Source organism: Epinephelus fuscoguttatus, linkage group LG21, assembly GCF_011397635.1.
Source record: "Epinephelus fuscoguttatus linkage group LG21, E.fuscoguttatus.final_Chr_v1".
NCBI classification, from domain to species: domain Eukaryota; kingdom Metazoa; phylum Chordata; class Actinopteri; order Perciformes; family Serranidae; genus Epinephelus; species Epinephelus fuscoguttatus.
In genome coordinates, this window is record NC_064772.1 from 38,004,587 (window position 1) to 38,019,055 (window position 14,469).

Genomic DNA, 14,469 nt, shown 5'->3' on the forward strand with positions numbered 1-14,469 from the left:
TTTCATACACTGAGGCAATTCAAAGTGCTTTACAGAACAATAAAGCATAAAGCATAATAAAAGAGTGAAGAGGAAAAAAAGGTACAAAAGGTAAAATTCTCTGCACAATCTCATCAGCAGCATTTCATGTACTCCATTTGTCTCACCTCTTTGTGTTTCCACCATTTTCTCCTCTTTTTAAGAAAGGTTTCACCTCAGGAGCTCTCTCAAGGTCAAAGATGCTTTGTGAATACATTTGATCTTTACAAGGATCCAGTCTTAACTTTAAGGGGAAAATTTAAGAAAATGTCACAATTTTCTTAATAGGAGCAACTCTCAGTGCTAGGAAGCTTTATGAATAAGGCTCCTGGGTCCTAACAGATGCTTTTTACAAGCATTTAAACCTTAGAAACCTTAGAAAGCAAACTGGTTTGATTTCTTACCAGAGGCAATGAGCAACCTGGGAAGAAATGTCCTGCAAATTTAAAAAAAAATAGTAGAACTTGACAAGCAAAAAGAAAGAGGGGAAAATTAATAGAAAAGAACTAGAAAGAAATGTTCAGAAAAAGGTATTTAGAATTATTATAACTATATTTTCAAAAAGAAAAAAATCTCTCCTCTCTCTTCATATTTATGTATATGTGTAAAACACAGGGTAATTTGTTTTGTTTTTCCAGGAAATGATCTTGTAACTTTTACTAGTTTCTTGCTAATTTTTGAATCACTTCTCTATTTAAGCCAATTTGCTCAGATTTTAAAGAGTTAAGGAAGAATAACGGTGTGGCACTCTTACATTGCAAAGCTGCTGCTGCCCTCTACTGGGGGAAACAAGTATTGCTTAAGAACAACTTCACATTAGAGCAAGTCAGACCAGGGTACACCACAAAATAATACATTAACAGTTCACAGAATGTCCAGGGTGCCACAGTTTGATCCTTTGCCCTGTGAATGTACTAAACCTTCTGTGGAGGTTTAAGTTTGGGGTCTGCAGAGCTTGTAATCTCTGTACTCTTACCTTTGTTGTTTCCAGTATAGCGTTCTGTCACTGTCACTGATGACTCAAACTTTAAAGAAGAATTCCACCAATTTTACACAGCAGATTGTGTTTACAGGTCTTTGGGAGGTCTACCACATCTGTGATAAAAAGCAGGTGGGTTGAGGCTACATTAGCAGCTACTAGCATAATGAAACATCTCTGACAAAGCATGTTGGTGGTTGAGTGCATTGTGGGTAATGTAGGCCCCAGGTTTTGACTATGGAGGAGAAAGCATGGAATATAGCTAGAGGAAGACATGGACGGTTCTACTGCATCGATTTGACTCACTGTCCATTGTGAGTCCAATAATGTTTTATGTTATGTTAATGTTATAAGTTAATCTTATATGGTACAGTATGTGTTTATATATTATATGAATCTTTTACATGTCTTACTTAATTCTCAGAGTAATGGCATTTGACTTGGATGAAAACTTGTTGTTGTATGGCACCTTTTCTGAACTTGTGCAGAAAAGTCTGGATTGAAATTCAAGTTTGCAAATGAATTCATTGTTTCGGCCAAAAAACTTCTGGAGATCTCCTCCGAGGTGATGGATCCGTAGTTACCTGACATTAGTGCTACAGTATTTTTCTTAGCACTGTTGTGTTGCCTCTTTTGCAGGTCCCTGTTTCTGCTCTCATATCATTTGTGGAGTCGTTGGAGGTGGGCTACAGCAAACACAAGAACCCCTACCACAACCTGATGCACGCTGCAGATGTCACACAGACCATCCATTACCTGCTCCTCCACACAGGCATGGTGGTAAGCCTTGTGTTGAGTTAGGGTTAACATTTCTTAGAAGTGAATGCAGAAGTAGTGCAGCACATGGAACTTTTCATGGCTCACAACCTAAAAGCAAACAAATGTCCCTTTGTCTCCAACATTTAAGGCTGTATAAACATTATTGATCAATAGATGATGTGATGATGTAACGCCAGTGTGCTGATTTTTTAGGGGATCACTGCCTGCTTCCTTTCGGTGCCCAGCTGGGCTGCAATCTGCAGCAATAATCTGGCAAGAACACACACTGATAATCTACACCGTATTATGAGGGATATTAAAGATATATAGGATGTAAATGATTTGCTTCTCATGATGATGTCATCAGAGTTATTTTAAGATTAATGAGAGCCTATAAGACCTACTAGAAGTTTGAAATTTAAAAGATGGGTGGGTGTTTATTAGTAGCGATGGCCAAATGAAGCCTCATGAAGCATTGTCTTTATTTTCTGAGCCCACTAGATGACGCTCATGGTTTAAAGCGAGAGGCTCAAAGAATGGCAATTCAGTGTGCTTTCAACCTTTTGTTGAACAAAAAGCGCCATCTAGTGGGCTCAGAAAATAAAGAAAATGCTTCATGAGGCTTCATTTGGCCATCACTATTTATTAGTGATGGCCATTTTCTTTATTTTCTGAGCCCACTAGATGGCGCTCATGGTTTAAAGGAAATGACCACTTGAATGAAAATACAGACAGTACTTACTGACCCTCATGCCGACAAGAAGTCCAGTGTAGTTTTTTAATCCACCAAACTAGTTTGGGGTATCGGAGGATAACAGCTACACTTGAAGTGCATGGAACCCACATTTGAAAATGTAATAAAACTCCGCTAATGCATTTCAAAAACGTCGGAGTGGCTTGTCCGTCGTAATCCAAGTGCCCTGAAGCCGCGGCATGCAAAACTGACTTGAAAAGACGTAATTTACTCTACTTTTATAGCATCATTTCTCACCGTGGTGGCGAGACTCGAGAACATTCAGAGACGTCTCTGAATGTTCTCGAGTCTTGCGCAAGTTGTCATGTAAATACAGCACGCCTGCAGGCTGACTGACCACGGTGAGAAATGATGCTATAAAAGTGGAGTAAATTATGTCTTTTCAAGTCAGTTTTGTTTTTGAAATGCATTAGCAGAGTTTTATTACATTTTCAAAATGTGGGTACCATGCACTTCAAGTGTAGCTGTTATTCCGGCTAGCTGTTATCCTCCGATACCCCGAACAAGTTTGGTGGATTAAAAAACTACACTGGACTTCTTGTCGGCATGAGGGTCAGTAAGTACTGTCTGTATTTTCATTGCAATTCAGTGTGCTTTCAACCTTTTGTTGAACAAAAAGCACCATTTAGCAGGCTCATAAAAGAAAGACAATGCTTCATGAGGCTTCATTTGGCCATCACTAGTGTATCAGGCTAGTATGCTAATGAAAAGACTATTGAGTTGCCTGATGGGAGGCCTGACCCCATTAGGAACTAAAAGTCGGGATATCTCTGCACCTGCTTTTTCACTCATCTCTAAAGTGTCCCCTAACTTTTTGAAAGTGCAGTATTAAGTAGGTGGAGTGTCCCCAACAGCACATGTAGAACTGCAGAAGCAGCAGCTTTAAGTGAGTCTTGTTTCTTTGTGACGTTAATTTTCCCCAGTCTCTTTCTCTCTCTTTCAGCACTGGCTAACTGAGTTGGAGATCTTTGCCATCATTTTTGCGGCTGCCATCCATGACTATGAACATACAGGAACCACCAATAACTTCCATATTCAGACCAGGTTAATATCCACAAAGCACCATTTGTATTATTTCAATCACTGCAGGTGAGTGAAGAAATGTGTCAAGGAAAAATCCTACAACATATAAATCAATACATCCATCAACACATTTATCAACATGACCAACCTGGAGAGTGTTTGATATTGTTATAATTATTTGCATAATGAGCCTTATGATGACTGTAGCTGTGTGGGATTTGCAGGTCAGACACAGCCATGTTGTACAATGACCGCGCTGTTCTGGAGAACTACCACGTCAGTGCTGCCTATCGCCTTCTACAGAACGATGACAACATGAACATCCTTTCTAATCTTACCAAAGATGACTGGAGGTGAGAGGAGACAGCTGAGGTTGACATGTCACAGGTATTTCATCATAGTCCTGGGGAGTCCCTGGAGGTGTCACGGAGAGAAAAAAAACTAATTTGTACCTTTGAATTGATAGTTACTACTCTCGAATTAGCATCAAATTTTTGAAGACTTTACGATACAGTGTGAGTCATAAAATACTCATCAGTTTCTACTGGTACCTACTGGTTTTCAACCAAGCTTTGTATTATACACAGTCTGTAAATATATTGGACGACGCTACCGTGATGTCACCAACTGGTTTGTGGACATTTTGAAGCCTTGAGTTCAGCATTTCAGTCACTGCAATTTTGTGTGTTTATTTGGAGCCAGAAGTTACCGTATTTGGGCAAGGGGCTGGGGCTGTGGAGATCTGACCGAGAAGCCGAGGACACTATCACCAGACAGCCTATCACTCAGCCCGCCATTAATTATGTGTAACTTTAAGCCTTAATAAAATGCAAACAGGCGAGTTAGATAAAAACCCATTCCCCTTTCAGTGTTCATGAATGTTTAAATTAGCTACAGAGACAAAAACTGTTTTGTTGTAATGGTTATAAACATGTTTTGCTTTGACCTTAAACCATGCCTCAAGTGGCCATTAGAGGAACTGCACTTTTTGACACTGCCATGTTGGCTTCATTTTTCAGCCGCTTGGTATCATAACAGTGTGGGTCGTATGAACTGTGGTGAACTTCCCTCAAAGTAGATTTTCCAAGGGTCTATGGGAAGAAGGTCTTTTTGGGCTCAATGACATCACAAGACAGACCCCAGCAATTGCAGTAGTACTACGAAAATTTGGTTCAAAGCCTGGCCCAGTTCCCAGGAGCCTGGATAACACTGACATCAAACTGTAGAACTAAGCAGCATTGATCTAATATGAACCAAGATTCAGTTACCGCTTTGTTTATTTCTCACATTAAATGTCTTCGAAAACATATTTCAGTTTAATGTGTGACTTCAATTCAAAAACATTTGTTATCAGCCAGCCACCATATTGTTTTTGGACAGGCTACTTGCATTATATCGCCCACCAGTGAGAACACTATTAAAATTTGACAGCAACAAGATGATTGTCTCACAACTGAAAAAGGTCAAACCCTCAGTGAGCACGTAGATGGTCTTGCTGAATGAACTTTATTTTGAAGGGAACATCGGTGTTCATGGCAATCCATCCAGCAGTTGTTGAGATATTTCACTCTCATTCACTTTCAGAGAACTGCGCACACTGGTCGTGGAGATGGTGCTGGCCACAGACATGTCGTGCCACTTCCAGCAGATCAAAGCCATGAAAAGCTCCCTGCAGCAGCCCGAGGCGTGAGTAGTGCATTTCATCTCTGAGTCAGTGTCAGTTTTGTTCCATCATTTGTGACATCATGCCAAGTTATGAATCTGACTCAGGTCTTTCATGAGGCAAAGCTTGGTGTAACAGTAACAGTAAAACTGTTTTGTGGTGTACGAAGTGAGTATCTTTGTCATGGTGTTATTTTGGCTAAACACAGCATGATTTGACCTGCACTGACTTTTTCCACTAAATGAGTGAAAACTCTCCTTGCCTGAGAGAAAAAAAATATTCTTTAGCCGCTCCATATTACCTTGGTTATACTGTATGTTTCAATATATTTGTCACAGTTCTGCATTTTTGATCACCTGCTTACTTCTGCCTGCCCATTCACCCGCTCCCATTCAGTAGTTTCCCATTCACCCTTGTTTCCCCATGCCTCAGCATCAGTCACATCCACCTCATTAAGGCAACTCAGTTCACCTGTTCTTCATGACTCACAGCCAGTACATATACCCCAGCCTCACAGACACAGAGGTGCTTGTCCACCCTCATCACCAGCTCTCTGAGGTGCTCTGATGGCCAAATGAAGCCTCATAAAGCATGTTCTTTATTTTCTGAGCCCACTAGATGGCGCTCATGGTTTAAAGAGAGAGGCTCAAAGAATGGCAATTCAGTGCGCTTTCAACCTTTTGTTGAACGAAAAGCACCATATAGTGGGCTCAGAAAATAAAGAAAATGCTTCATGAGGCTTCATTTGGCCATCACTAAATGGCGGCAGTGTCTAAGGGCACGGGGGCCCCACTGGTAGACAATAATCTTATTTTTTTAGGCTCATAAATTGTACTGAAATTCACGAATATGTAGGATATTACTACAAATATTCCCATAATCTTACGTCCCACCTGACAGCCAACGTTGTATTCACTCACGTTAATGATGATGCTTCACCGTCTAGTGGATGGAAGTTATTTTCACCAGTAGCTGCCATTTTCTTACTGTCTGCATATATGATGACATCCGGTTTTGTTTATAGTCTCAGTGAGAGAAAGGAAAAGACATACACACTCTAACGTGAAAGAAAGAGAATAAGCTGATCAAACACTAACCATCACAGAAACCTACAAATATCTTTGAGTATTCCTTGACTCACATCTCACTCATCCACCCCACATTCAGAACCTAACAAAGAAGCTCAACCAGAAACTGTACGTCTATAACAAGATCAGACCATATCTCACCCCTCAATATCCTACTGTCTCCCCATATCGTCCCTCACCACAAAGGAAACCACTGCACTCACAGCAAGACTACACAACAGAGCTGACAAGAGCCACGGTAACCTCTATCTTTGGACTCATCACTGCACTGCACTCTCAAACTCTAACGCCTTGACTTTTCAAAACTACACAAATAATGTAACCATTAAAGTTAAAACCATTAAAACCAGCTTACAAAAACAATTATACAATATGTCAAAGATCATTTTGTCACACTGACGCCTAAGATCTGAAACGACATCCCACACTACATTAGAGCAGTAACCTCTATTACACATTTCAAACACGTATATAAACACGATGTAATGGAAGGACACACCTGCAACCACTGATTTAAATCCCATTGTACTCACTCCACTTCAGTCCTTTATTCTGCATTGTCCATGTAGCTGCCTACATATTGTTGTTTTGCCTCTGTTGCTTGTTTCTGTTTTTATGCTGTATTGTCATGTGTTTTTGTTGCATAACAGGAACCTGATGAAAACCAGTTTTTAACTGAGTCAGGCCAGTTTTAACTGTAACTCACAGTGACGCCTTTAATTACTTTCCTGTATGATGAAATGAAATGAAAGCATTTTTCTGAAAGTGTGAAACTGTTGAATTTACACAGTAGGTAATTTAATTTTCGATGAATTGTCTGATGTCACATTCATATATCACATTTGAACAATTGACAATTTAGAGTCACCAATTAACCTGAGTGTCTTTGGACTGTGGGAGGAAACTGGAGCACCTGGAGGAAACCCACACTGACACGGGGAGAACATGTCAGAGCACCTGGAGGAAACCCACACTGACACAGGGAGAACATGTCAGAGCACCTGGAGGAAACCCACGCTGACACGGGGAGAACATGTCAGAGCACCTGGAGGAAACCCACACTGACACAGGGAGAACATGTGGGAGCACCTGGAGGAAACCCACACTGACACAGGGAGAACATGTGGGAGCACCTGGAGGAAACCCACACTGACACAGGGAGAACATGTCGGAGCACCTGGAGGAAACCCACACTGACACAGAGAGAACATGTCAGAGCACCTGGAGGAAACCCAGGCTGACACGGGGAGAACATGTCAGAGCACCTGGAGGAAACCGACACTGACACAGGGAGAACATGTCAGAGCACCTGGAGGAAACCCACGCTGACACAGGGAGAACATGTGGGAGCACCTGGAGGAAACCCAGGCTGACACGGGGAGAACATGTCAGAGCACCTGGAGGAAACCGACACTGACACAGGGAGAACATGTCAGAGCACCTGGAGGAAACCCAGGCTGACACGGGGAGAACATGTCAGAGCACCTGGAGGAAACCGACACTGACACAGGGAGAACATGTCAGAGCACCTGGAGGAAACCCACGCTGACACAGGGAGAACATGTCAGAGCACCTGGAGGAAACCCAGGCTGACACGGGGAGAACATGTCAGAGCACCTGGAGGAAACCGACACTGACACAGGGAGAACATGTCAGAGCACCTGGAGGAAACCCACACTGACATGGGGAGAACATGTCAGAGCACCTGGAGGAAACCCACGCTGACACAGGGAGAACATGTGGGAGCACCTGGAGGAAACCCACGCTGACACGGGGAGAACATGTCAGAGCACCTGGAGGAAACCCAGGCTGACACAGGGAGAACATGTGGGAGCACCTGGAGGAAACCCAGGCTGACACGGGGAGAACATGTCAGAGCACCTGGAGGAAACCGACACTGACACAGGGAGAACATGTCAGAGCACCTGGAGGAAACCCACGCTGACACAGGGAGAACATGTGGGAGCACCTGGAGGAAACCCACGCTGACACGGGGAGAACATGTCAGAGCACCTGGAGGAAACCCACGCTGACCCGGGGAGAACATGTCGGAGCACCAGGAGGAAACCCACGCTGACACAGGGAGAACATGTCGGAGCACCTGGAGGAAACCCACGCTGACCCGGGGAGAACATGTCGGAGCACCAGGAGGAAACCCACGCTGACACGGGGAGAACATGTCGGAGCACCTGGAGGAAACCCACGCTGACACGGGGAGAACATGTCAGAGCACCAGGAGGAAACCCACGCTGACACGGGGAGAACATGCAAACTCCACACAGAAGGGCTCCCCCACCCTAGGGTTCAAACCTGGAACCCTCTTGCCATGAAGCATCAATGCTTTATTATAATAAACCATTATTATGACCATATGACATCAAATACAAACTTAACAATTCAGTTTGTCCAAGAACTCACTGTAATGAGCACACACTCAAATGACATCTTGTGGGTCATGGGGACTTGTCGTATTGAAAACCTGTGAACATCCTTTTTATGAGCCATCATGACTTTAAAGTGACTTATGATAAGTGCATTTAACCTTGTGGATACAACAATATAAAGAATCATGCAAAAACATCAGCTCTATTAAGCTATGTAATGCACATGAGCTATGCAAACAAGTACAGTAGCATGTTGCTTGATTGACAGCTGCTCAGCAGTGACTGACTGGACTTTTTTTTTTTGGGCAGGATTGACAAACCAAAGGCCCTATCCCTGCTCCTGCACACAGCTGACATCAGCCACCCTGCTAAACGTTGGGGCCTCCATCATCGCTGGACTACATCCCTGCTGGAGGAGTTCTTCAGACAGGTAGCCACCAAATTGTCACCTACTTCCTGCTGTTGATAAAGCAACATTAGTGGGTTAGCAAGCTAATTGTGTTTAAATGTTACTCAGCCTACCTATCATTTCAACACTGGCTCACAAGCTGGCTTTAACTGAAGGTATATGGCAACTTGCTCTGCACCCCCCCAAAAAACTAACGTATAGACCAAGGCATCTTTTGGTTGCTAAGGAAACGACATTGTTGCTCCACTTAGACTTCTGTTCTGGCCATGATAACAGTACATTCTTCACCTCATTCAAGACTTTGTTTCCGGACTGCTTCCTCTGTATCGACCCTGCTCGTCCCTGACTCTCCTGCTTCGTCTGCTCCCCGGTAAATCACTTTCCAAAGTGAGTTTACCAGCCCAGTCACCTGAGATCTTCTGGCTGTGGTTTGCTTCATTGTGCGGCCTCGCCTTTGAGTGTGCGCCGCAGATTCCACGTTTCATCACTGCTGTTAAGCTCCACTCTTCTCATCAGAGAGACAGTTTTCTCAGTGAGTATTCCTGGTTTTGGAATCTCAGCTCTCCTGACATCACCCTCTGCCTGCCCCCTCTCGTTACCATCGCACACAATTGAACTGTCCGCTGTGCGTGTGCGCCCGGCAGATGCTGGCATTTCATCTGTGTGATGCTTCAGTTTTCCACACTGGGAGCTGTAGGCAGTTTCTAGTCCTCTGGGGGCTCTGTGAACACTGACACCCAACATTGACTCTCTCTGTTGCCTCACCAGTCTGCACTCCCTGTATTTATTGAAGTGGTGCATTCAAGCTCAGTTTAAACTGTTCCACCTTTCCCTGGAGTTGCTATTGGCTCCAAACCCCACCTGTTACAGCAACAGCATTACATGTACAACCAGCATAGATAATATAATATGGATATAAAAACTGAAAGTATAAATAAGTAGAAAAACATAATGATGAGTGAACCTGTCCAAATGACCGTGTGCTAACAGCGTCTTGTGATGCTTAACTTGTTTTCAGGGTGATAAAGAAGCAGAGTTGGGTCTGCCTTTCTCCCCTCTGTGTGACCGCAAATCCACCATGGTGGCTCAGTCTCAGATTGGTAAGACATATGAATAACACCACACAAATCTTTGCAACAATGATCAAAGATGGAACATTGTAGACGCATGCAATTTTCACCAGTGATTGGACGCTGTGTGCAAATGCAGCTCAAGAAATATGATGCAAATTGGCCAGATGGGGGTGCTATAATTAAGGCCCAAATGTCCATATTTGAAAGGCCACGTCCCTCACACTGTAATTCTGATTGACCTGAACTTTGACACACAAGTCCAGCTCAATGTGCTCTATAAAAAAAAACAACACGAAGGGAGTACAACAAAATTTTCAGACATTTTTATTCTTTTGAAAAACACATTTTTGACATTCTAAATCGTAGTGATGGCCAAATGAAGCCTCATGAAGCATTTTCTTTATTTTCTGAGCCCACTAGATGGCGCTTTTTGCTCAACAAAAGGTTGAAAGCACACTGAATTGCCATTCTTTGAGCCTCTCTCTTTAAACCATGAGCGCCATCTAGTGGGCTCAGAAAATAAAGACAATGCTTCATGAGGCTTCATTTGGCCATCACTACTGATACGTAGGTCTGATTCATACCAAATTTTTTGTGGATCATCATTGGACCTAGCTAAGTAAAAGTAATAAAAATCTTGTTAATATTTTATTGCATTTTTATGATACTGACCAATAAACTTTAGAGAGAGTGTGGCTCAGCACACAAATGGACCTTACTCCTTAACCGTTCAACCAATCATCACAAAACCTGTAGGAAACATCCACATAAGTAACCTGAATCATACCCTTAAAGTTTGATTTAAATCAACCACTAGGGGGTGCCAAAAATAAAACAAAATGGATAAAAAGATATGTTCAATTCTAATGTTTGAACCACATGTGTGAAATTACTTTGAAATCAGTCAATAGTGATGGCCAAATGAAGCCTCATGAAACATTTTCTTGATTTCATGGGCCCACTAGATGGCGCTTTTTGCTCAACAAAAAGTTGAAAGCACACTGAATTGCCATTCTTTGCACCTCTCTCTTTAAACCATGAGCGCCATCTAGTGGGCTCAGAAAATAAAGACAATGCTTCATGAGGCTTCATTTGGCCATCACTATCAGTCAATAGGGGGCTCCACCAGTTCCAACAAATACAATGGGCTTTTGCAAAATTTGGTCATTAATCAATGGCAGTTTTTTCAAACATCACCAAACTACAGTTTTTTAATAACAGTGTAGCCTGGTGGAGATCTTTACGTTAAGCCTTTAATGCAGGCTTTGTGAGCTATCACAGGTCTTAATCCTACACAGCTTTCAAGCTTTAAAGGTCCGTGCTGGCTTGAACCCGGAATTGAAGCTTGCACTATATTTTCATTGTATTTTTATCATCAGAACTCAGAATATACTACATTTTTGAAGTATCTCTGTTGAAAACCTCCTGAGATGAATAACCTGTGGACAGAATCAATAAGATGCACTTGTTGTTAATCAGACATGGCTGCTGTTTCCTGCAGGATTCATTGACTTCATTGTGGAGCCAACATTCACCGTGCTGACAGAAATGATTGAGAAGATCGTGACACCGCTTATTGAGGAGGCCTCTCGCTCTGGACTGGCTGGCTTCAGACGCTCTAGGTGATACACGAAAGACTTTATGTTCTACGTAACACGCCTGACACTATGTAAAATGATTAGGGTTGTAAAAATAATGCGTTGATTTTGATTAATTAATCACAGAAAAAAAAGAACGCTGATTAATTGCGTTCCGTGGTGCCCTTTGACCTGGTGCATCATTGAAGACGCTGCTCTGCAGTTTCTGCAGGTGGAAGTTTCGTACCATCTGAGAACTTCAGGCCTGAAATATCACCTCAACACAAAGCATTTAGCAGCAAACGCAGAGGTCCGAGCTAGCACGGCCTCTGATGCTAACGCTGGCAGCCAGCCTCGTCAAGACACGCTCGGCCAGGCGTTCAGACTGAGTCAGTCTACCTGTGACCGACTCACTGACTCCCTGACAGAATGGACTGCAGACCAGTTTGGGTGGTCAGGACAGGGGGACAACTGTGTCCAACATCCAGCTGCTTTACTCCGACACATCTGACAACATTCATTTGAAATGAATTTTTAAAAATAATTTCATAGCAAAAATTGAAACATGCGATTAATTTAGATCAATTAATCACAGAGCACGTAATTAATCAAGAGCAGCCCGAGGTTATACCCCAATAAACACTCCAGAGGTAACTGAAGCCAGAGGTACACAGCAGCACTCACCTGCTTATTGTCACATCTTCATCCTCACACAGTTCCACAGTTTTAATAATCGGCGTACATTTGTATGACTGAATGTTTGTGTTTGTATGTCTTTGTGTGGGCACATGCTTGTCTCCACTGTCAGCAGTGTCAACAGTATCTGTGGCAGTGATGGAAAACATTCCAGTGTGAAGAGTACAGGCTCAGAAGGCAGCTGCTGTCTGACCGCAGTGGACTTTAAGAGCTTCAAGGTCACATGGAACCAAGAGATTCATCACAACAGGGAGACATGGAAGGATCAGGCAGCCAAAGGTAGGCACGCTGACCTCTTAGTATCTCAGTGTTGTACAGTGGCTGCAAAAGTTTGGGCACCCCTGGTCAAAAGTTCATTTATTGTTAATAGCCAAGCAATTTAAAGATGGACTGATCTCCAAAAGGTAAAAATTTAAAGATGAAACAGTTCTTCTGTATGTTTTAGCAAGATGACTTTTACATTTCAATCTTTGGCAGTTTCAAATTAACAAAAAAGGAAAAGGACCTGAAGCAACAGTTTGGGCACCCTGCATGGTCAGTGCTCAGTAGCGCCCCCTTCTTCTAAACACTTCTTGTATCCAGCTCAGAGTCTTTCAGTTCTTGTTTGGAGGATTTTCACCCATTCTTCCTGCAAAAGGCTTCTAGCTCTGTGAGATTCTTGGGCCGTCTTCATGCTCTGCTCTTTGAGCTCTATCCACAGATGTTTAATGATGTTTAGGTCGGGGGACTGTGAGGGGCGTGGCCAAACCTTCAGCTGGCTCCTCTTGAGGTCATCCAGGACTTGTTTCCAAAAAGCATCAGGCTTGTTCACATGTTCCTTTGCAAACGTCTGACGCTGAATGTTGTGGTGAGGACACAGGAAAGGTTTTCTTCCGATGACTCTTCCATGAAGCTCATATTTGTCCAGGTGTGTCTGCACAGTAGAACAGTGCACCACCACTCCAGAGTCTGACAAACCTTCCTGCAGGTCTTTTGCAGTCAAACAGAGGTTTGATTTGCCTTTCTAACAATCCTACGAGCAGCTCTCTCACAAAGTTTTCAGCTTGACCTCCACAGTTCCTGTTAACTGCCATTTCTTACTGACATGACCAACTGAGGAAACAGCTCCCTGAAAACACTTTGCTATCTTCTTCTAGTCTTCATCAGGTCTTTTAGTTTTCAGAGTGCTAGGCAGCTGTTTAGAGGAGCCCATGGCTGCTGGTTGTTGGGACAAGGTTTCAGGAGTCAGAGTATTTATAAAGTTTTGAAATTAGTATCACCTGGCCTTTCCTAACGATGACTGTGAACAAGCCAGAGCCCTAACAAGCTCATTAAGCTCTGAGACCCTGGGAAAAGCTGTCTGATGGCTCAAATGTCTTGGGGTGCCCAAACTTTTGCACGGTGCTCCTTTACGTTTTTCCACTCTAAAATTGTACAAAATAAAATGAATTGACAGTCTAAAATGTTGAAAAGCATGTTTCATGTGCTCATGTGTGTGTGTGTGTGTGTGTGTGTGCTGGTAGACATGGGGGAAAAGGTGAAGAAGGAGGCAGAGGAGGGTGGCCAGGAAGAGAAGGACACAGAAGAAGAGAAACAGTCAAACAGAACTGTCGACACATCCAAAACAGGACAGGACGAAATGAAAACCGATGTGGAGGTGCAGGAGGAGGCGGAGAACAGAGGGCAGCTGGAGGAGCAACAGCCTCAAGAGGAGGAAGGAGACAAGAATCCTGGTGGAGCAGCAGAGTCCTCGCTGGGATCAGGCCCCAATGACCCAGACAGGAAGAAGCCTGACGGTCACACAGAGAAGCAGCAGCAGCAGCGTCCGAACGGTACGTGTCCTGACAATTTCATCACTTTGAATCTACATTTACAATTTACAAAGCTTTAAAAGATTCATGATGTGCACATGGAGCATAATGCTGACGTTCTGAGACGTTGTAGACGTTTAGAAAGCTTCACAAGGCGTGACAGTGAAAATGTGACTTGATAAAGGACCCACTCACACGCAGACACAGAGCTCAAAGCTCAAAGACTAGATTGTGATGTCATGCTGACTTAGCTTTT

The 14,469-nt window shown here is 43.2% G+C and overlaps 2 protein-coding genes across 3 annotated transcripts in view; one reads left to right on the top strand and one right to left on the bottom strand.

Moving 5' to 3' along the window:
• pde1ca (phosphodiesterase 1C, calmodulin-dependent a) overlaps positions 1 to 14,469 on the top strand; it is a 31,871-nt gene that overhangs the window by 15,843 nt on the left and 1,559 nt on the right. Inside the window, exons 8-16 of the mRNA XM_049565649.1 lie at positions 1,637 to 1,777; positions 3,454 to 3,554; positions 3,758 to 3,886; positions 5,118 to 5,219; positions 8,978 to 9,098; positions 10,096 to 10,177; positions 11,652 to 11,772; positions 12,539 to 12,702; positions 13,926 to 14,234. Coding sequence (XP_049421606.1) covers positions 1,637 to 1,777; positions 3,454 to 3,554; positions 3,758 to 3,886; positions 5,118 to 5,219; positions 8,978 to 9,098; positions 10,096 to 10,177; positions 11,652 to 11,772; positions 12,539 to 12,702; positions 13,926 to 14,234 — 1,270 coding nt within the window. The remainder of the gene's footprint in view (positions 1 to 1,636; positions 1,778 to 3,453; positions 3,555 to 3,757; positions 3,887 to 5,117; positions 5,220 to 8,977; positions 9,099 to 10,095; positions 10,178 to 11,651; positions 11,773 to 12,538; positions 12,703 to 13,925; positions 14,235 to 14,469) is intronic.
• Positions 7,204 to 14,469, bottom strand: part of LOC125882019 (uncharacterized) — a 212,984-nt gene continuing 205,718 nt past the window's right edge. The window contains exons 3-6 of one of the 2 annotated variants that reach the window (XM_049565641.1): positions 8,210 to 8,297; positions 7,990 to 8,077; positions 7,286 to 7,417; positions 7,204 to 7,241 (exon numbers count right to left, since the gene is read on the bottom strand). In XM_049565641.1, the coding sequence (XP_049421598.1) occupies positions 7,233 to 7,241; positions 7,286 to 7,417; positions 7,990 to 8,077; positions 8,210 to 8,297 (317 nt within the window). In that variant the 3' untranslated portion in view covers positions 7,204 to 7,232. Of the gene's footprint in view, positions 7,242 to 7,285; positions 7,418 to 7,989; positions 8,078 to 8,209; positions 8,298 to 8,422; positions 8,474 to 14,469 lie in introns of those variants that run through there. The other variant, XR_007448275.1, reaches the window with a different exon arrangement.